We start from the raw sequence: 21,366 nt of genomic DNA on the forward strand, positions 1-21,366 counted from the left end.
TCTGAATGGCTGCTCAGCGCAAGAACTGATATTGCTACGCTAGGGGAAGGCTGAGGAGCCTCTCACTTAGAAAAGGGGAAGGCACGCGGCGACCCAATTAAAAACGAGGTCGCGACCCACTTTTGGGTCACGACCCACCAGTTGAGAACCAAGGCTTTAGAAGGAGCTTACACCTGACAAGGAACTCTCTACCCACCCTCATGTGATAATGCTGGGACAGTCATCAACCAGCAGCGCTGCCACAGGGAGTAAGTTACCTGCATACCTGGGAACTTTTAGAGGGCCTCGCAAACAGGGGGCCTGAGATTTCCGGGGGGTAGGACTATTGCTATGCGTGTCATGGCAAATATGTGGGCATAATAGTGACAGTCCTGCAAGGGATCAAATTATAGTAAACTTTCAACATTTCAACATTGATGTACATTTTTTTCATGTGTTACATTAAAGTGCAGGGTATAGTAACCAATCAGCTTCTATGTTTCATTTTCAAAGCATAACTCGACAAACTGAAGAGAGAAGCTGATTAGTTGTTATGGGCAACTGCTCCAGTTTTGATAAATTCCCCTTCTTCTTCCTTTTTTTTTCTTGTTTTAACATGCCTTGCAGTGTGCTATAATGCGTTTTAAAATGTTGCGGTGCATTTATCCCTTTTGCTGTGACTGACACAACACTTATGTTGGTGACAGCACAGCCATGTAAAATACCTGGGCTTTCCTCTGGAAGCAATCACTCCCACATGCACTGTAACCAGGGCCAGATTAAGAGCATCATGGGCCTGGTGCTGTGGGTCGGTCAGATGGGAAACGCAGAGGCGGCTCGCTAATTAGGTGACCACTCACTCCTCAAGAGCCCCATCAAATTGCCACTTGATATGCCTGATTAGAGAGGCACCGGAGTCTCTACCTGATTGTGTGCGGCCAGGCCTACCCAGATTGTCAACGGCCATACTGAGGTGATCCAGGCCGGCCAGGCCTATTTTTAGTGAAGGCTCTGGAGCTGATGCTTCAGTAGCCCCTATGACTGTAATGTGTCCCCCACCTCTCCTGAACCCCATGATATGTAGCCGGTCACTCCTGTGTTCCTGGGACCATCATGGCAGGTGTCAAGATGGAGAGTGACGGGAAACCAGTAAACATCCATTCACTGATATGCCCTGTGAAGAATGGCACAGGAAGCAATCAGCTCTGAGCACTTCTGGGTTTAGAGCTGCCATTTCCTGGCCTCTGTGGCTGGGGAAGAAACCTACTGAAACACGATCAAGGCTAGATTACCCTAATGAAAGTGCAGGGGTGACATTAGAGGTCTAAAAGACCCCCGATGAATGGGCCCTTAGTGAGCTCAATCGATTTCAACTCTGCCGAGTCGGTCATCTGTGGAGGAATTTTACGGATTGCTACAATAAATGTGCACGTGTGATCCTAATTCAGATTGATGAAATTATAATTTTTGCTGGTTTATCTTTGTTATTGAGTGATCATATTTTCCATCCATACTGTCAGTTGATCAGAAAAGTGCAGAACAACCGTATGTGTTGCATCGTGCGATATTTAAGAAAATGATGAATCGCTTATTTGCAATCACTTGAACCTAAATCAGTTTAAGGGCTCAGGTACAAATCTGTACATTTAATATTAATAAAGATAAGACTCATCAATGACTTCCAATGAATGAAAACCTGAGATAGATCATTTTTATAAACTACTCCTGAATATGTGCTGAAAACACTATACTCTGGAGCAGACAGACTCTGGAGAACCAATCAGCTTCTCTCATCAGTTTCCTTGTATAAGCTCTGATAATAAAAGACAAAGTGGTTACTATGGACAACTGCTACCAGGTTTATTTGCTCCAGTTTTGATAAATTCCCCTCTATCCCAGTTGCCTCCACCAGCACAGGCAAAGAAAACTAGACACCTGCATGCAGAAGTAACTAATCCATCCTGTTGCTGTCGGCTCCCATTCCAAAGATAGAGCACTTGCAGGTTCTGATGTCATCAGAATGCGCCCAGTGGAGAAATTCTGCTCGTGCGTCGTAGATCAGTGCTGGGAGCTGTCAGTGTGACCGAGAGCTCGTCTGAGCTTTGGCAGAGGTCATCATGCCCCGAGGTAGTCGCAGTGTTTCTTCTCGCCCAGCTGCCAGGTGAGATCTGCTCTGTCATTGTTCTGAAGAGGGAAAAAAACAGGTCACAGGGAAAATGTCACCACTACAAGGAGGGCTGTGATCTGTAGGACAGATTTGGAAACAGGGGGACTGCATGGCTGGCTGTGATCTGTAGACAGACTAGGGAACAGGGGGACTGCATTGGCAGACTGTGACCTGTAGACAGACTGGGGAACAGGGGGACCTCCCGAGGTTGGAGGAGGAATAAATAATTAACATAAACCTTGGATCACTTTGTTTTTGACAAAGGTCAAGCAGAGGAATTAAAACCTGTCACTAGCATATGGAGCTGTGGTCTTGTGCTTTCTGCAGGCTCTAGAACTATCCATTGAGCACAGTGGGAAGTTTACATTTTGTTAGTTACTTTTAGTAAGTGATGGGCACAATTATGCTCCTAGAACTGTTTAGTGTTTACCTAGTTCACGTGTATTGAAGGTCACAGGCATAGCTCTCCACAGACACAAGTTCTCCCATAGATATAAGCAGCATTTGAAAGTGTCCTAGTGGCAAAATGAATACTTTTAAAGCCTGTACAAGTATCCAGGGTGGATTGTAAGAACAGTATGGCATTTTAAAGCTGAACTCCAGCCAGGAGGAATGGTACATAATTAATTTGACCTTCACCCTCTCCACCCACTTTTATTCCATGCCAACCTTCCTCTTTAACAAGCAGATAGACAGATTCTCTAATTAATTTTTTTATGGTTTTTTTTTAATACCGCACTTCTTGTATTCTTACCTAGGCAAGAATGATATGTGTTTCCATATCCATGTCATGCATCCCACAAGGTCTCAGAATACTCTACGGCACATGTGCTGCAGCAGGTCATCGGAGGACAGTCTGTCTATTCCTGTTAGCAGACACCCCCCCTTCCTGCACCCAAAAAGTTGGAGCAGCTGCTGAACACAATAGCCAGCATCAGGGATTCCTCCATCCACACTGTTTAGCATGGATGGGGGAATCATTGGATTTCCCTCACTTAGCTGGCTAAAACAAAGTATGTATGGCCAGCTGCTGACAGTTGATATTGAAACAAGTGTAAAATAAAAATAACACAGTCCTAAAGGTAGATATCTAATAAACTAAAATAATTGTTATATCATATATTACATGAAAAGTGGTGATACTAGTTTGGTGATAGAAAAATTTGATGAATATATTGGTAGATATAATATATATATCATCAATATATAAAATAATGTGTTGAAATTCAAGTTTTATAGTGAGAAAAACTGTACTAAAAACAAACTTTGTTCAAGCTTCCTAGTGAAAAAAATTTACTCGCATCAAAAAGTGTCAGTGAAAAAAAATCAGCCATTCAATAATGGCATGTGTAAAACCTTATTTGAAAAATGAATCTCAATGTGCCAAACAAAAAATATTAAATACAAAATATTAAATAATTAATAATAACAATTGTAGATTAATAATAAATAAATTACATAGCGGGGTAACAAGCACCGGAAGTGGTTAAGTGTGAAAATCATGTAAAGTATGGTTTAGTGTTCTGATTGGGGCAATTTTCCAGCATGTAGCACATTTCAGATGTATTCCGGATGTATAACCAGTATAGTGTGTAAGGTCTGTATTCCCAAGTTTGGAGTGAAACTATCGGCTATTCTAGAATGATCAAATCTTTGATGGTGTACTAACTCATGTACGACCAGTGGTATTGTACTGGGAAAATGAAGTTGAATTATTTCTTTCCTAAAGGATGCTTGTAATGTATTTATTTGTAATTCCTCTTTTTCTGAACAGCTCAGCACCTTCTCATGTGCCGGCTCCAGCACACCCACCACCTTCCGCTGTATCTGCAGCTCCAGCTCCGTCTCAGGGGCCAGGGCTGATGGCTCAGATGGCTACTACAGCAGCCGGGGTAGCTGTGGGCTCAGCAGTGGGACATGTTATTGGCGGGGCTCTGACTGGAGCTTTCAGTGGAGGTAGCTCAGAGCCAGCCAAGCCTGCTGCACAGGTTAGTAATAATCCAATTGCATGTACAATGTGTTACCTCTGATTACTGACCTTTTGTAAAGAAACTTATTTGCTCCTGAACTTTAAAGTCCCAGCATATACTATCCTGTTATAAGATCAGCATTGTAATAGGAATACATACTAGAGTTGTTTTTAATAAAGAAATCAAAGCTTGGTTAAAAAAAAAAAATCCCTTTTATGTAGTCTGCCCATCACGTTCATCAACTTCCTGGATTCCCAGTGTGCTTTACATCTCCTACCCTGCTGCTTGATGTGATACAATCTTGATTTCTCAAGACTACATATCCCATCATGCATTGCTTCCAGCAAGCAATGACAATGTTACATTGTTCAGACGTTGAGTTGTAGGTCAGAAGGCAGGTGGTGACATAAGGAAGTGCATATTCACAGGGCTGAGTGAAATTGTGTCAGTGCATTGAGGAAGTACATCCTATGGCCATTTTCAATAAGTAAGTTTACAAAGTTCTAGATTAATATAGTTTTTAGGAGTGGGATAGAATCTTTGGAAATTAAATACAGAAATACATATTTAGTTTTAGGGTTTGACCATAGATACCCTTTAACCTCTTGCCATCCGCACGTAGTAAAAAAACGGACGGACGGCACTGCTGCATTGGCGGGTTGCCGTCGCCAGATGGCATTTTTTTTCTGCTCGCGCGCGCCCCCTAGCGCAAGATTGGCCATGGTCCTTTAAAGGAGAACTATGGGGTTAAAGCTTTTCCCCATAAACTAGCGTCCTCCCGTCACCCTAAGCTCAGTATACTGCGAGCTGTAGCTCGCGGTATACTGTGACGTCGCAGCTGAAGCGGATCCCGACAATTGTGCCGGGATCCGCCCAGCTGCGTCAGTGACAGCTGGCTCTGCCTATCTAGAGGCAGAGCCAGCTGTACCCGCCCCCTCCCCCGTCCGTTCCACCAGTCAGCGGGGAGGGGGGAATCCAGTCCGTCCTCTGCCGTGACAGGATCGAGAGGTGAGCGAACCTGGTATGTGTTCGCTCACCTCCCGATCTACTGAGCCGACCTGTGACAGTCTCATTGTCACAGGTCGGCTAGAACTACGAGGTGAGTGAAAAGCACTCACCTCATAGCATGGTCTGTTAATTATACCATTGAACGCATTTTGTTTTCTCTGTTTAAGAAGATACCTGTTTATCTTTCCCCAAATCCAAACCTGTGTTGTGCCCTGTGCCTGTGTTATCTCAGAGTTTAAAGTGACGCTAAACTCAGGAGTTAAATCTTAAATATGCATTCAAGTATCCTATTGACAAAAATGTATCTTATTTGTGTATCACTCGGCTGTAGATCCTCAAATCATCTCTGAATTGGTGCTGACACCGTCCTTCCTTCTGGAGGGTGGCTACTTTTGTTCCCCATGGTACCTGTGTGTGTTGTAAAGTAGTCACCGCTCCAAGCTTACTCCTGTGATGGGCTACAATCTCAATACACATTAGTTAACTAAACCATGCAATTATAGTCCATCACAAGAGTGAACTTGTATTTCTGGGTATGGCATACATATTGCTCTCTCCCCTTAAAGGCTAAGTTTGCTTTTCAGACCATCGTCCATGTTACCCCATATTTAGGCTGTAAATAAACATTTCACTGCATACCCTGGCCCCCAACTTCCCTGATACGTCGGCTTCTTCCCCCCACAAGCTAGTATTATTCTTTCGAAATTGGTAAAGCTTTACATGGGTCTTCCCACACTGCTGCATAATCAGGGACTACAATTCCCATCCGTCAACGCGGCAAAGGGACTTGTAGTTCTCAATGAAGTATAGGTTCTGCATTGTCACCACATGCATAGTCTATTGACTCCTCATCCCCGTAACTGAAAATTTGTGCCTGGGTACGGACAGAGGCTGGGAGGAATAGTTTGCAGGAGCCTGATCATTACAGCTGTGAGCCACTGATCTTGGTTTTAATGGATCCAAAGCAAAAAATAATAAATACACATTTTTTTTTCTTTTTTGAATGTGTGCATGTATTTTTTGTAAGGGTGGACTTTGCCTTTAATCTTCCTGGTTCAGCTGTGCAAATTCCAATGTCATGTTGATGCCTAGACGTTTCATTGGGCCGTGAATTAGCTTTGTCAACCATGTTGTTGAAGGCAGTTTCTAATCTTTTGTTGTAAAATCTTTGTTTCTCTTGTAGGAGGCACCCAAGCCTACCTTCTCCCAGCAGCAACAGCCGACTCACAACCCCTGTCACTATGAATTGAAGGAATTCTTGAACTGTGCTACGACTAACAATGACCTGACCCTGTGTGAGGGATTTAGTGAAGTCCTAAAGCAGTGCAAAAACAACTATGGTGAGTTATGAAGGAGGAAGGGGAAGATGATGTGGAATAGTATTCATATAGTCTTGTAATTGTGTAGCAATGATTCCTTTGCAGATAAAATAAACTAATAGGTGAGCAGACTAGTGATTCCTTGAGAACATTTTAACCCCTTGATGCCGACCTCACGCATATATGTAGTGTTACGGAGGTGGGATTTCTTCAGTAGCGCAGCATGTTTTTGTGCTGGGAGTACGCTTCAGCATGGAGTTTGCAACTGTCACTGACAGCTCCTGGTCCCAGACTAATGATCGGGAGCTGGGAGGACCGTCCCCCAATCACTGTAACAGCCAATCACAGTGATCACTTGTTTTGGACGCCTCCTTTGCATCTCTTTCTTCTCTGTAAGGAGAAAATGTTGAATTGTATCTTTTTTCTCCCCATCTAAAAGATAAGTCTGTGCAAAAAGTTTGTTAAAAAAGACAATAGGTGAGGGCTTGATTTAGGTTATTGCCAGGGTCAATGTGTCTTAGGTAGGATTAAAAAAAGGTTTTATAGTTGGATTATTCACTCGCAGTTCACTTGCTGCTGTTCGCCCTATTCTTATAGGGGTCCAACGGCAGTGAGTAAATAGCCAAATGCCGCTGAACAGCATTCGGCTTGGTTGTACTGCTTGCTAGCTCAGCTTAAAAAAAATAGGTTTCACAGCAAACTGTGGCTCGAAGCAAATGGACCAGATTTGATGCAAGTTCTGAGTTGTGTGATTCAATCCCTAATAACTATGGCCTGGGTTAGTGCTTTCTTAAATCTAAAATGTTTTATTTTTTTATCGTTTTTGACAGTTATCAGTATCTGGGCTCATATCCTGTATCCTTGGTGTATTCATTGATCCAATGGCTTCCCTTTATTTGATTTAAAGCTGAACTTTAGGTAGATTAAAAAAGACACATTATTGCAGCTCTGTAACCATTAATACACAATGTATTAATGTATTTTATGCGAGCTGTGCAAGTACCTGAAATTGCCCTGGTATCAGCCTCTTACAATCCCTGTATAACAGAGCTGTGCAAGAAAAAAATCATACTGATAGGAAAGTAAAGCAATAATTGCTGGGGATGCTGGAAATGTAAGTATCGCTGCTGCAGCAGTCAGAAAGTACTCTATATGGCGCATATTACTGTTAGTAGTAGTCATGAACAGGAATTGATGGTGTGTTGCTGTCTTCATGATCTACAAAATGTAATTTGTACTTGTGCTTCCCGCAGGTATCTCTTCCCTCGTCTAAAATTCTCCTGGGTCCCTGCTGGATTGTGAAGAGCCATTTCTCAACAGTATCAATACATTTTAACTCTCTGCCCACTACATGTCCAGAGAGCATTGCACATGTTCTGAAAGTTATCTATATTGTCTTTCAGAAGAATAGATAATAAATATATTTCTATTTTAACTTAGCTTTAATTGTTGTGTATGATTCCTTGTACAACTCGTATGAAAATGTGGTTTCAAAATCAACCCCAAAATGATTTAAAACATATGAGTAAAATAAGATCAGCAGGTAATTTCTGTACTTGCTAAAACTGTTCTTCATCCGAAAAATGGAAATGAACATAGCCATCACATCTAAGGGCTGGTCATCTGCAATGTATTAAATTTGTACTTTTGGGTTTAGGAGAGAAATATATAATAAAATATAGAAGAGCAAGCTTGTAGAAATGTGACAGTTTAGTAAAAACACAATACAAAAATAACTGAAAATATGTCCACAGGAAATACACTGTTCTTTTACCTTTAAGAAGTTGCCAGTCTACGGTGCATGGTAACTGAGTTACATGGTGTCTGTCCTGTCACATATGTGTACACCTACGCTTTAATAAATGTGTACAGGGGAGTTTTACCATCTAGCTGATGTTCACATACTTGTGATCAGATCAAAGTCCTTCCATGCTCAGTGGAACGTTGCAACATAACGACTCCATGCAGACAAACTAGAGTGCTGGATGTGTCTTTTTTTAAAATATGTAACATATGTGATGTAAATATAGTTCCAGCATAGGGAGGAAAAAGGTGACTTATTCAAGTACTACTTCATTCCTGCATCCAGAACCAGTGTGAAAATTCCACTATCTGTTCATCTGTTCAAATGAATGGAAAGTGCGTAAATTGCAAACACCCCCAGACATTGCAGTCTGTATTAATTTCAATGTGTCCCTCTGTTCCATTTTTAAAGTGACACTAAACTCAGGAGTAAAATCTTAAAAATGCATTCAAGTACCCTAACTACTAACAAAAATGTATCTTATTTGGTACTCAGCTGTAGATCCTCAAATCATCTCTGAATTGGTGCTGACACTGTCCTTCCTTCTGGAGGGTGGCTACTTTTGTTCCCCATGGTGCCTGTGTGTGTTGTAAAGTAGTCGCTGCTCCAAGCTCGCTCCAGTGATGGACTACAATCTCACTTTTAGTTTACTAATTTGTATTGAAGTTAGACTATCACGGGAGTGAGCTTGGAGCGGTGGCTACTTTACAACACACACAGGGACCATGGGGAACAAAAGTAGCCACCCTCCAGAAGGAAGGACAGTGTCACCACCAATTCAGAGATGATTTGAGGATCTACAGCTGAGTGATGCACAAATAAGATGCATTTTGTTAATAGTTAAGGTACTTGAATGCAATTTTAAGATTTTACTCCTGAGTTTAGTGTTACTTTAATGATTGACACTCAATATGCATATGTCTAACTCTCTAGGTAAGGATGGACAGGGTAGTCTTGGACCATTCACCTAGAAAAACAAGCGAGTATAATCCTATCCCAGCTGACCACTGTACCTGATTTCACAGTCTCCTTTAGATTTAACAGCAGTTATATGCTATGAGAGCATTCCTGAATGGGCAGACAGTGATCAAAGTGGTTAGGTTAACTTTTATAGCCCCATGTGGCCAGCTTTAAAAGTATGAGAACCATTATTTTTTTATTTATAGTAATGTACTAATAGTAACTAATTTATGATTTGGAAATGTCACTGAGTTCTATAAATAGTCCCAGGTTTTGAAAATCTGTACCTGGATGTCGGCTCTGATGTCAGTACAAAAAGATTGAATATCTTAATGTTTTATATTATATGAGGCACTGAGTGTAACAGAGCAATATGAAGCACTGCGTGTAATGGAGTAATCTGAGGCGCTGCATATAATAAAGGTAGTAGGCACTGTGTAGTAGAGGTGTTAAACACTGCACTCCATGCAACAGAGAGCCATGGAATGGTGTCAAAGGGAAGGGGCAGTGCAGCTCACATGTTGACACAGAAAGGGAAATGAGTGAAGGTGTATGATTTGTTGTAAACATGTTAATCATCTGTGGCCAGGAAGTAGCATAACTCTATGCCTTCTCGAGGATGTGTTTATTTCTAGGGAAGGTGGAAGTGACATCACATCATCCTTTATAGATTAGGATTAGTTAGGAGAATAGAATCAGTTTGTTTGTGGTATGGCCGATCTCACCAGGGGCTGATGTGTGTGCGATAGAGTGCACACTTGCCGTGTGCTCTGGAAATCTGTGACCTCACTTCCTGTGTCTGCAGCCTCATCTCTTTGTTTAGGAAATATGTGACTTCACTTTAATATACAGTATGTAGGGATCAGTATACTGGAGCAATTGTGGGTACCTAAAATTTCAGTAACTTTTTTTAGTATCCAAAAGGTAAAACCCGGTCGCTGACACATTTCAGCCTATGCAGACCTTAATCAGGCCGTACAAGGATTTTAGGAAAAAGACAACACTTGTATGTATTAAACTAATCCTGCTTTTGGTGTGCTGCCAGAAAAGCTATAAGAACCTGAATGGATCAGCACTGCTCTAATTCCTATTAACGGCATACAAATTAATAATGTTTTATTAGAAAAAGAACACGTTATTATACCAAGCAACAATAACCTACATAAAATGTGTCTAACCATATTAAAGAAATAATTATTTCATGAACCACAGTATAATACAATGATATATATGCAAGGACTGAAAACCAACCACCATAAATATCCCCTAAATAGTTAAACTGAACCCAAAAGAAAGATTGTAAACAAATACCATAATGCAGTACATGTAACACATCTAGGCAAGTCCTGCAATAACCTTTCCTGAATGGAAGCTCACTTCTACCATCTAGTGGCAGAAATAAGATTTGCAATTGAAATGTATAGGACGAATACATAAATGGTAGCAGCTAAACTGTTAAATACAAATAATAATCAGTATATTTAAAACATTGGTCTGATGTAAATATATCAACATCATATCTAAAATTAGAATTCTGTGTTGTCCTTTTTATTTTCGATTTTTCACCTTAGGGACCCAAAGCTACCCTCTTTGTACTGTATGTCAGAAGACTAAGATCCGAGATTAGTTTTATGTACCTTCCAAAAAGACATCAGGATTAAATGCAATATATATGTTAATGATCTCTAAAAATCGTTTCTTCTAGTCAATTCTCCTCATCCTAGTCAGTTCTCCTATTGGGATGCATTTTATTGCATATTTTGAATTACAACACTTAGCTTGTTAAAGAGTTGCCTGGTGTAGATTTACAGGAATAATTGTTGGCTATGGAATGGGAAATTTCATCTTAATGTGTGGAATTAGAACTATATAAAAAAAAAAAAGAATATCGTCTCAAGTTGTTATTTATGATACCTTTCTTTGTCATAAGATTTATTGTTTGGCTCTCACTTTGATGGTAGTAGAAACCTTTTGAAGATAAATTTACCCCAGCATAGGAACAGAAAGTCTTTTGAAATGTTGGCAAACATACATGCAGCAGAGAGATGTATGATTTGTATGTGGCTTCTCCAGTACAATACATATTAAAAAAAGGCAACTAACTAAAAGGTATTAACAAAACCATGTTCTTACATTGTATCTGTGTAAGCTGTAATGTAATGACTGTAAATAGTCCCCAAAATGTACACCAGCTCTTCAGGCTGGCCGGCTTTTCTGCTGGGAAGCAGTTCTTGGTTTTGTAGGAGAAGTAAAAGGCGTTTCTTTGGATGCTCGAGATTTCTTGCCGGCTGGATTGCGCCATTTGTCCCGCACATGAGGATTAGACAGCTTTTGTAGGCGTTCTGGCAAAGAGACATACACATAGTAATCGTCATCTCTGGATTTGATTTACTGTACATGGATTCACAATAAAACATATAATAAGCTTAAAATAGGGTTAAAGTATGTCTGTGCAAGATAGGAAAAAACAAAACAAAACGTACATTACATCTTTACAATACTTACCATACTGGAAAATAACTGATGATCCTGCTATAAATCCAATAACCAAAAAACTTCCTGCTGTTGACTGACAACACTGCCTCTGCTGCACTGAGATACCAAGAAACGTTGCCTGATTTCTCTGCTGGACTACAAAACTCTACCTATTCCCACACCTCTCTGTCCCTCTCCACATGCATACATTGATTTCTCTCAATGAAAATAAGTGATGTTGCCCTGTCTCCCAATTGCCATCCCATGCACTGTGTGTAGTTCTGGAGGCATGTCTACGTTAAAAAGGGCTGACTACGAAGACCCTGCTGATGCCTCCTTCCAGTAGCTGTCCCTGCACAAATTTTACAAACCTGGTGTTATTATTAAAGTAATAAAAGCTGTTTTTCAATATAGGTAAAATAAAAAAAAAAATGTTGAGGGTTGTTTGGGTCATGATTATATAAATCCTATAAGCTTAGTATAAAAGAACTATTATTATTACTATTATAACAAACATTTTTCATGCCTGCAGAAAACTTAAGATATTAGCCATGAATATAAATAGAGCCTACTGCTCAATGCCCAAAGACCACTTCTGTTTGTGTAGATAATGACTGTATTTCCATTGCTTCTCTGCACAGTCCAAATGTTGATAAAGCCAGAAGCCCAAACCAGACCTGGCTACCTTGTAATAGCAGAACAATTACTAAATAATACATTATTTAAGCCTGTTTCACACCAAGGCGTTTTTGAGCAGTAGGAAAAGCACATTTAAACACCCAACACAAGAAATCCCATGATTTTCAATGGCCCCTGTTCACACCTGTGCTGCAAAATGCCAGAAGCAGAAAAGAGTACAGGAGCTTCTTTTGGCAGTTTCAAGCTTGTTTTTCCCACTAGACTTCAACGGAAACGCGCAGCAGAAGCACGTTGCACATTTGTGTGCGCATTTTTACATTCGTTTGTCTATTGAGTGCAATGTTTCTTAAGTTGCCAGTCAAAACGCGCATCTTCATGTGTGTGCGTTTTCACAAGTGTGCGCATATGCACAAAAATGATGCCGCCTAGGTATGAACTAGGCCTTATAGCTTCTAATAGCAGAGCTGTCTAGAGTATTAAGTGTAAAAATTGGCCAAAAAAAACAGAGCGCTATAGAATGCTGAGAAGTAGGGAGGGCTCCTAAGATTTTGAACTCTGCCACATGTGAATGACTATTACAGACACCAAGACAGAATTTTTTTTTACTGAAAGGGTTGTTGTTTTTTGAAAAATTGCATTAGAGTTATATATTCAACTTAGAAAATATATTATATAATATATTCAAAGTAGTGGAGAGTGGAGTTTCCTTTAACACAAGAGAGTGAAAAGCAATCTTGTAAACCGTGATATTCCAAATGTCAAAAACATAACATGACATGACATAATTCAATGAACTAATGCAGGACAAACACCTCCTAATAAGCATTAACCTAATGCCCTCCTACTTCACTAGGAAAATCTGACTGTTACTTATGTGCCTTGACCATGGTGTATGGGGTGTGCAGCATATCACTCCAAAGGTGGGATCCTTAAAAAAAAAAAAAGGGTCTCCAGGATTAAATTAATCCATGTGATTTCTTTGTTTGGTGTGAAGACAATAGACAGCAGCAGGTTCTAACCATGGTTGGGACTGCGGTGATCATGGTGATTAGATGTTTTTTGTTAAAGGAGAACTATGGGGGTCAGTGTTTTTCCCCATAGTTCTCCTTAAATAAGAAACCATTCTTGTTTGCTGTTTTATACTATGTAGCTGGTTGAGCCATACTTACCTCTAGTGACTACTGCTAAACATCACTTTTCTTTACACAACTATATACTGTATATGCATACAACAATGTTAATACATGGATATATAACAGATAGATAGATAGATAGATAGATAGATAGATAGATAGATATTGTTCTCTTGTGACCCCCTGTATGTCATAACAATTTGGACTGCATACTGAATCAAAGGTTTTCTAAAACTGTTTTTTCATTTGATTTATTCTTACCTGCTAGCTCTGGGTGACGTTTCGCTAGGTTTTCCAGCATAGACTCATAGCGGGCTGGCTCTGTTCCATCACCTCCTACAATTTAAGTTCCTACAAGTTAAACACAGGCTATGGATAGTTCTGCTCAACAGCAAACCTGTGGCTACAGACATGGGCACAAAATGTAATCTACATATATAAAAGGCATCATATGATGTCTACTGCCAGTTTAGTCTCTGTCATGTTGTGTCGGGGGAAATACACAAACACAAATCCGCTTAGGCAGGCAGTTATATCTAGCTATAGGCACACTCACCCAGCATTCCACAGTGTAATATTTCAAATCTGCACAACCCAATGCATGGCTCGAGCATTGTTCATCAGAAGGGTTTTGGGTGTGCTTATGCTTAAATAAGATAATGGGTGTCACAATCTGGGGACCAGGGCACTAGAGCACGAGAGGTTAGGGTCCTGCAGAGCAGGCTGGAATCACGGACTGGAGTGAAAACTGGGCTGTAGGTCACTGCAAACTTAAGGACTAAGAGTCTGTGCATTATTGTGGACTCACTAGAGGCGCAGAGTCTAAGAAGGGCCGGGTCTTCCACAGAGCCTCTTATGGTGAGGATGATTGGTTGCCGGACACCTTCCAGGTTCCGGCCCTCTAGCACACCCACACAGACAGCTTCTGCTATTCTTGGACTGGGAATAGCAGACGCTCACAGGAGAAGTGCACACAAGGAGATACAGGTAACAGAAGATACACACAAGAAGCAGCAAAAGGTGACGAATGCGCACAGGGAGTGTGCGTACAAGGAGGTATTGAACACAGATTGCACAGAACAGAGAGCACACAAGAAGAGGGGAAGGCCTGCAAGACACTGAGGTGAGGTAAGTAAACAGGAATATGGTACACTGGGGAAAGGCAGGCAGTAGTATGGAGAATCCAGGTAAAAAGGGAAGACAGATACACGGAGCTTGGCGAATAAGAATACTAAAGCAATATAGCAAGACCTGCAGCACACTGGAAAAAGCACAGGAAGGTCTCAAGGAATATACACAGGTACATACCAGGAACTTAGAAAATAACAGGAACTACAAGAACAAGGTAGGGACTAAAGCCAAGTAGATAATCCAACACGCTACACGGGAAGCCAAAAACACAGGGATCCAAAAAAGCACAGGGAATGCCGATCACAGGAAACACGAGGGGTCCGACACAAGAGATAAGACTTGTTGCTCAAACCCAGAGCAACAAGCGAGGTAAGGCTAAATAGGGGAGGAGGAATGCAGATTGGCTGCAGCCTTGTGACACAGAAGGCTGTCAGCAAAGTACCAGAGACTGAAGGGAAAATCTGGCATGGATTCCCGGACATTGTGACAATCGGTAATTGAATAGGTATTTTGTAGGGCTTAGTGGGTTCACCAGAGGGATAACAACAGTTATATGGTAACTTCTTTCATTTGCAGCTCTCATTTAATGCCCATGACTATAGTCACTGGTTGTTTTAAGCAAAAAACATTCTAAAGGAGAATTGTGTGCTGACCGGCTCTGTACGCTGCTGCACTCAAAATGCATCCCAATGTATCCCTATGTGTTTTATGGGCTACAGTTCTCACGTGCGCAGTCCGTTCAGCTTACGACAGAAAAAGTGCTGCATGTCACATTTTGTCCAGTCCGGAAACGCACGAACGCGCACAAAACGCAACGAAAACGGAACTGAAACGCAACGCAATGCAGCTAAGGGGGATAAAAAGAAAAAATTGTATTCTTGCTCCACTTATTATGATGTCATCAACGTTGACAAAAAATTAACTGTCAGCATCCGGACCGAAAACGCATCAAAAACACATAAAAAACGCACTGCATCAGCAGCTCCACGTCTGTTGATCAGCACCTGATCATGACCTGATCTCATGTGAACAGGCCCTTAGTCAAAATATATTTATTTGTTTGCTAGAACTAGTGATATAAACTAGCGCAGATCTAAACAAATAAGGATATTGTCTAAGGCTACATTCACATGGGTGATCTGGAGCAGATAGTTTGCTGAGTTCAGAGGCACCCTGTACTATGGCTGCATACAAACTGGCTGATTAGCTGCGATTAGTGTAGCCAGAATATCTGCAGAAACGCTGTCCCTGAACACACAATGTTTGCGTCCAGGGTCAGTCAGAGGCTCTATTCTTGTATGAGCAGGTACATGCGAACAGCGGCGGCACCGGCCATTGATTTGTACAGAGGACAAATCTGACAGCTGCCGCTGCTGTGCACACATGCTTTGTGCATTCAGCAGTAGGTCCAGTGGCAGGAATCCTAGTGATTCTCATCAGGGCCACCCCTTGCTGTCTGTGTGAATATAGCCTTGATAGGAAGAGCTGTTAACATAAGATTTTTTTTTCTTGCCTAACACCTGACCTTTAGTAAGTGGTTGGCTGCATCAGGGTTATGTTTTTAACTCTTTTGTACTGGTAGTTTTTATTTGATTTTACTATATAGTAAAGAATTACACAAAATACAAAAGGAAATAGATAACATTAGGAACAATAAACGACATGATTAAAAAACACCATATCTATGTGTGTACTTACGGATTATTTTGACCAATATATAGCACTGTCGTTCCTTTAGATGATTAGTAGCAACCTCTTGAGAACCCTCCAGATCACTGAGATTTATTAGCGTTCCTGATTCATCCAAGAGATCTATAGAAACTGTAGAAGACAGAGTAGTAAGACAAACAGGCAGATAGGTGGGGATTTGGGCTGCCTATAGCCAGCCTAATAAAAGAAAGCAATGTTCCCAATTCCTTGTGCACTGTTATTCCAGCCAGTTGCAAAACTAAAGATCATGGTGCCCCATAGTATAGCAAAGTTTGATGTGCCTTTTCCCTGGCAACATCCCTCCTGTCATTGATCTTATTAAAAAGTGGGTCTATATTATCTTCACATGCACATGGGAACACCTTCTTCTACCAGGCCACATAAAAGCTGTGTGGGGTACTGTTGGCTTGAAGTGATTTTTGTTTACACCTGGCCTATCCTTTCTACACCCACCTTGCCTGTGCCATCCCCCTCCCCAAGCATGATCTGTGCATGACCAGCTTCACTGAGGTTCATAGATGACCTTAAAAAAGACCTGTCACAAGCAATATGCTGTCACCTATATCAGTGTCATCCAGTCCCAGAAACAGTGTCATCCACCCTTCTACCACCATTCACCCCTCGACAGGGTTCCTTAAAATAATTTATAATTATATATGTAAATGGGGGTAGCCATATTTGCCTATTCCATACACAGGCTCTGCTTCCTGCTTTGTAGTGCTACACGGTGGTTCTGATTTATGGCTCTATCTTATATCAACACTTGTTGAGTGGGGAGAAGACATAATTATAGTAGCTAATTTAATTTTGCCATTGATTGCTAAACTACTAATCTCTATATTTCAGATAGTAACAAAAATATATAAGAGCAAGCATTTAAAAGAGAAGTAATGCCAACCTTCTTTTTTTACTTTACTTCTCTTGTGTCACAGCAGTACATTTACTAATTCCTGCTCTCTGCTGCCAGTGCAGAGCCACGCCGCAGCTAGGAAGGAATCCCCGACAACACTTTTGGGATCCACCCTGGCTGACTATGTGGTGGCTGACTATGTGGTGGCTGACTATGTGGTGGCTGGCTCTGGCTCTCCAGCTGTGACTACCCCTTCCCTTATCTGTTCCTCCAATGAGTGCTGGAGGAACAGCGAGAGTCACTGCTCTCTGAAGGGAGAAGAGTCCAAGAGCAGACCGATCAGCAGTTACATGATTGCTCAGCTCATGGTATATGGAGCAGGCATGGGATTGTTGCAGTATCCTACGCCAGCTCTAAGCAGTGGGACAAATCTGTACCACAGGTGCCAATTTTCACAATACGCTGAACTGTATTTCTTTACCTCAGACAGAGAACTTTAAAAATTGTACTGGTTGGTATTGGTTACCACAGAGGGATATTTGCACAATTTTATTGGCCATTACAGGTTATTACAGAAGGATATATGCAGTTTTTTAACAGCACTTTGATAGATCTGATTATATGTTTTATTAAGATTGCACACAGGAGCACTTGCTGATATTTGTATATCACTATTTTAGTTGTTTATATATGTTAGGTTTTTATTAATATTACACATCCAAAATGGCTTTCTGATTTTGATTTTATTCAGGTAGTTTTTATCTGGACATTATTTAAATTTAGGAGCTGTGTTTAAGCAGTTAGAGAAGGGAAAGTATGTTTTACTCTCCCCGCACTTCTCCTTTAAAAATGTAAGTCATATCAAACAATTCTGGCACTGGATTGCATTGCGGCCGGCTCACTTTGTTGTGGGGCGGGAGGGGGCGTGGCGGGGCATTGAAGTGAATGGCACCGCAGCCACGCCCTCCGGCCACACTGCCATCGGCCGCACGGGAACTCGTGGCTCATCAATGCCTGCGTTCCAGTCCGGTCAGAAAAAATAGTGCTTGCAGCATTTTTCTGATCGCACCGGACCGCAGACATTGATGTGCCTTCAATTCCCATGCAGCCGATCGCATTGCGGCCGGAGGGTGTGGCTACGGTGTCATTGAGTTCAATGCACCACCATACCCCCTGCCGCCCCACAACAAAGTGAGCCGGCCGCAATGCGATCCAGTGCGTTCCGGCCAGAATCGTGCCGGAACACACTATGGCTGGTGTGAACTAGCCCTAAAGGCATTTTATTACCCTATTTTAATTTGCACTTCTCATCTTTGCCCTTTACTTACCCTCACTTCCACATTGACACTTCTCCCTCAAGACTTCTGCTAAATTCACCAGCTTGCAGTTAGGATTCAATAAAATTTGATTATCAGCTGGGAACAGAATAAAACAAAGGGTTAGATTGTCTTGTGGTTTAACTGAAACAACAAATAGTCCAAATCTAAACGGACCAGAATGTAATACTGTATAAATTATAAAAGGATGAGTCAGTACATTTCTGAGGCAGGCTTGTCACATTATACTTATAGGAAATGTGTAGAGAGAGAACTCAGTTTCTGACAACTCCCATACTTTCCAGGGACATGTTCCTCGGGGGGACAGTCAGCAGTGCTCATGCAGAGAGAGCAGTACTAATTAGGGCAGCGTTTCTACCCTTCCCAATTCACCATCACCAATTTCCTGTTGCTATTGGTTACTGCATTTTGTACATCATTGCCTTGTATTCTCCTATTGGATACCCCATTTTTCTATTTTCTGTGGAAGGCAGAAGACCAGGAAGAAATATACATACAAGTGTCTCTGGGACTTCTCACCTAGGATATGGATTGTGATATGTCCAAGGATGTGCAGCTATTGAGCAGGATATGTTGGGGCAGTGGTATCTGCAGGGTAAAGGGAAGGGGTAGTATGTATACACAGTGCTGAGTTAGGAATGGGGTAAGTAAAGGTCTAGAGAATTTTCCAGGAGAACTGTGGTGCTAAACTGGGGTTCTGTTCTTTTTTTTCACACAAGTACATTTTTGTCCATTCTCTATGTTTGTAAAGTTCAACAAACTGGAAACTTTTGCTAGCAGTAACTTTGTCTAATGCTGATTATGCACTATACAAACCTCCCAAGAAAGTTAACAGATTCTTTTTGGAATAATTACAATGTACATGTTAAATGCATGTCCAGCCAAAACGTGTTTCTTTATTTTGGATAGAGTGGGGAAGAGTTAGAACCCATGTCAGTTTTTACCTCTGTCCAGGGCTCCGTTCCAGAGATATGCCCTCACTTCCTATTCTGCTGACAACATTTTACCAGACAGGAAGTGAGGGCAAACTCTCTAACAGAAACACAGACAGAAATAGTGTTGACTTTAGTAGTGTAGGAGAAGGCTTTTTATTGCTGTCTGTGTCCCCTTTGCAGATTTTCCCTCACTTCCTGTCTGGTGAAAGCATTGTCAGCAGTACAGGAAATGAGGGGAAGAGGTAGAACCCATGTCAGTTTTTACGCCTGTCTAGGGCTCCATTCCAGAGATATCCTCTCACTTCCTGTTCTTCTGACAACATTTTAATAGACAGGAAGTGAGGGCAAACTCTCTAACAGCAACACAGACAGAAATAGTGTTGACTTTAGTAGTAGGGTTGCCACCTGTCTGGGATTCACCCGAACAGTCCAGGTTTTGAATGCTGTGTCCGTGTTTCATGGCAGCAGAAACCCGGACACAAGATGTCAGGCAGAGAGGGGCAACCAAAATTAAGATAGGGACTACTGGCCCCCCACTGAAAATAGTCTCAACTGTGATATTTACATACGAATGGGTGCCGCTATTTATATATGAATAATCCGCGACTCATTCTCCCCAAAAAGATGTCCGCACATCGCTAGAGTGTACGGGTTTCGCTTGAAGAAAAGGTGGAAACCCTATGTAGCAGAAGGCTAGATCCCTGTTCAGATTTTTATTGCTCTCTGTTTCCCTCACTTCCTGTCTGGTGAAAGTATTGTCAGCAGTACAGGAAATGAGGGGAAGTCTCTCTAAAAGAGCCTCAGACAGAAGTTAAAACCTGATAGGGGTTCTGACCCTTGACATACCCTTTAACACCAAGATGATAATTACGCACAGAGAAATAAAGAAAACCTGTATGTACTGTAGCAGGCTGGAAATATTTCTCACACATCATTCCAAAAACGATTTGGGCAAAGAAACACATTAGTTATCGGCTTTAGAGAATGTTTTGGTAATTAGACAGTTGTAGGATGTTTTGCCATAACTGAAGCTCTGGCCATGTATATCCAGCAGGGTGAGTATACTACTACCAGACAATATAATATGACATAACGTCATCAAGCTACATACCTCCATACTTCACAGTGATAAACATCTTATATGCTGTCCTGATGCCTCACAACAATCACGCCTTGGTCCTCAGCTCCTAAAAATACACGAATATCGTTGAAAATGTGGCTCTGTCCTGGTTGCTTACACTGCGGCAGAACGGAGAGGAATTGTTGTTAGTGAAATGAGTAGAGCTATTGTCTCTTAAATGGCTCAGCTCAGCAAAGAGTGAAGTCTTTTGTCTTGGTATCTAAGAGGCAACAAAAGCTTCTGCCAAGAAGCCTCCAATTATCCTCTATGGGATTTTACAATGACAAAAGTAGGAGGAACAGGTTTTAAGTCAGCACTCTCATCAAATCTCAGTACAGGAATGCAAGTAACTAAAAACAACAAATTCATGTTGTTGCGTCATGCTGTGTAATAATACCTGTAGGACTGGTCAGAAGTGTTGGTGTTTGGTGAGATATAATATAAATGTCTGATGTGGTTATATGTGTACAGCTGGGTGCTGGGCATATGTAAGTAAATTTGCTGGATACAGGGGAATATTACAGTTTTGTAAAGCAGACTGAGGCACTGGATACATTGTTGTACTTATTACATACATGTCCTGAGTAGAGGAGAGCTCACATTCAGGCCGAATCAGTTCCAAAGCTGAGCTCCTCTGAACTTCCACCTAATCAGCAATGGCCGCCCAGTAGCTGAATATAAACAAAGGGTCGGGATTTTTTTTCTGACATCATTTACCTTATATGGTCATATAGCCATATTAGGTCAATGGGATTTGCCAAATATAGGCATGTAGCCATATAAAGTCAATGCATCCTGCCCCCTTCCTTACGTCATGCTGGGGACAGGG

At 41.4% G+C, this 21,366-nt stretch overlaps 2 protein-coding genes across 2 annotated transcripts; one reads left to right on the forward strand and one right to left on the reverse strand.

The window, feature by feature from the left end:
* The first annotated feature begins 2,019 nt into the window (after nucleotides 1-2,019).
* CHCHD10 (coiled-coil-helix-coiled-coil-helix domain containing 10) lies at nucleotides 2,020-7,819 on the forward strand. The gene is made up of 4 exons (XM_018565902.1): nucleotides 2,020-2,140; nucleotides 3,921-4,134; nucleotides 6,308-6,464; nucleotides 7,697-7,819. The coding sequence occupies exons 1-4, from the start codon at nucleotides 2,097-2,099 to the stop codon at nucleotides 7,714-7,716; spliced, it is 435 nt and encodes a 144-aa protein (XP_018421404.1). The 5' UTR covers nucleotides 2,020-2,096; the 3' UTR covers nucleotides 7,717-7,819.
* A 3,548-nt stretch (nucleotides 7,820-11,367) lies between these two features.
* Nucleotides 11,368-20,624, reverse strand: CUNH22orf15 (chromosome unknown C22orf15 homolog). Its single transcript, XM_018565901.1, has 5 exons — nucleotides 20,529-20,624; nucleotides 18,474-18,560; nucleotides 16,284-16,406; nucleotides 13,716-13,790; nucleotides 11,368-11,549 (listed from the first exon to the last, which is right to left on the reverse strand). Exons 1-5 carry the CDS (start codon nucleotides 20,551-20,553, stop codon nucleotides 11,404-11,406), a joined length of 456 nt encoding a protein of 151 aa, XP_018421403.1. The 5' UTR covers nucleotides 20,554-20,624; the 3' UTR covers nucleotides 11,368-11,403.
* Nucleotides 20,625-21,366: the final 742 nt, after the last annotated feature.

The sequence above is a fragment of the Nanorana parkeri genome, unplaced genomic scaffold (genome assembly GCF_000935625.1).
Source record: "Nanorana parkeri isolate BGI_ZX_2015 unplaced genomic scaffold, ASM93562v1 scaffold899, whole genome shotgun sequence".
NCBI lineage: Eukaryota > Metazoa > Chordata > Amphibia > Anura > Dicroglossidae > Nanorana > Nanorana parkeri.

Coding starts and splice junctions, on each gene's coding strand:
- CHCHD10 (XM_018565902.1), top strand. CDS start 2,097: ATGCCCCGAGGTAGTCGCAGTGTTTCTTCTCGCCCAGCTGCCAG. Junction 2,141..3,920: donor TCTTCTCGCCCAGCTGCCAG/GTGAGATCTGCT, acceptor TTTTCTGAACAG/CTCAGCACCTTCTCATGTGC. Junction 4,135..6,307: donor CAGCCAAGCCTGCTGCACAG/GTTAGTAATAAT, acceptor TTTCTCTTGTAG/GAGGCACCCAAGCCTACCTT.
- CUNH22orf15 (XM_018565901.1), bottom strand. CDS start 20,553: ATGTTTATCACTGTGAAGTATGGAG. Junction 13,791..16,283: donor TATATTGGTCAAAATAATCC/GTAAGTACACAC, acceptor CTTAAATTGTAG/GAGGTGATGGAACAGAGCCA. Junction 11,550..13,715: donor ACGTCACCCAGAGCTAGCAG/GTAAGAATAAAT, acceptor TCTCTTTGCCAG/AACGCCTACAAAAGCTGTCT.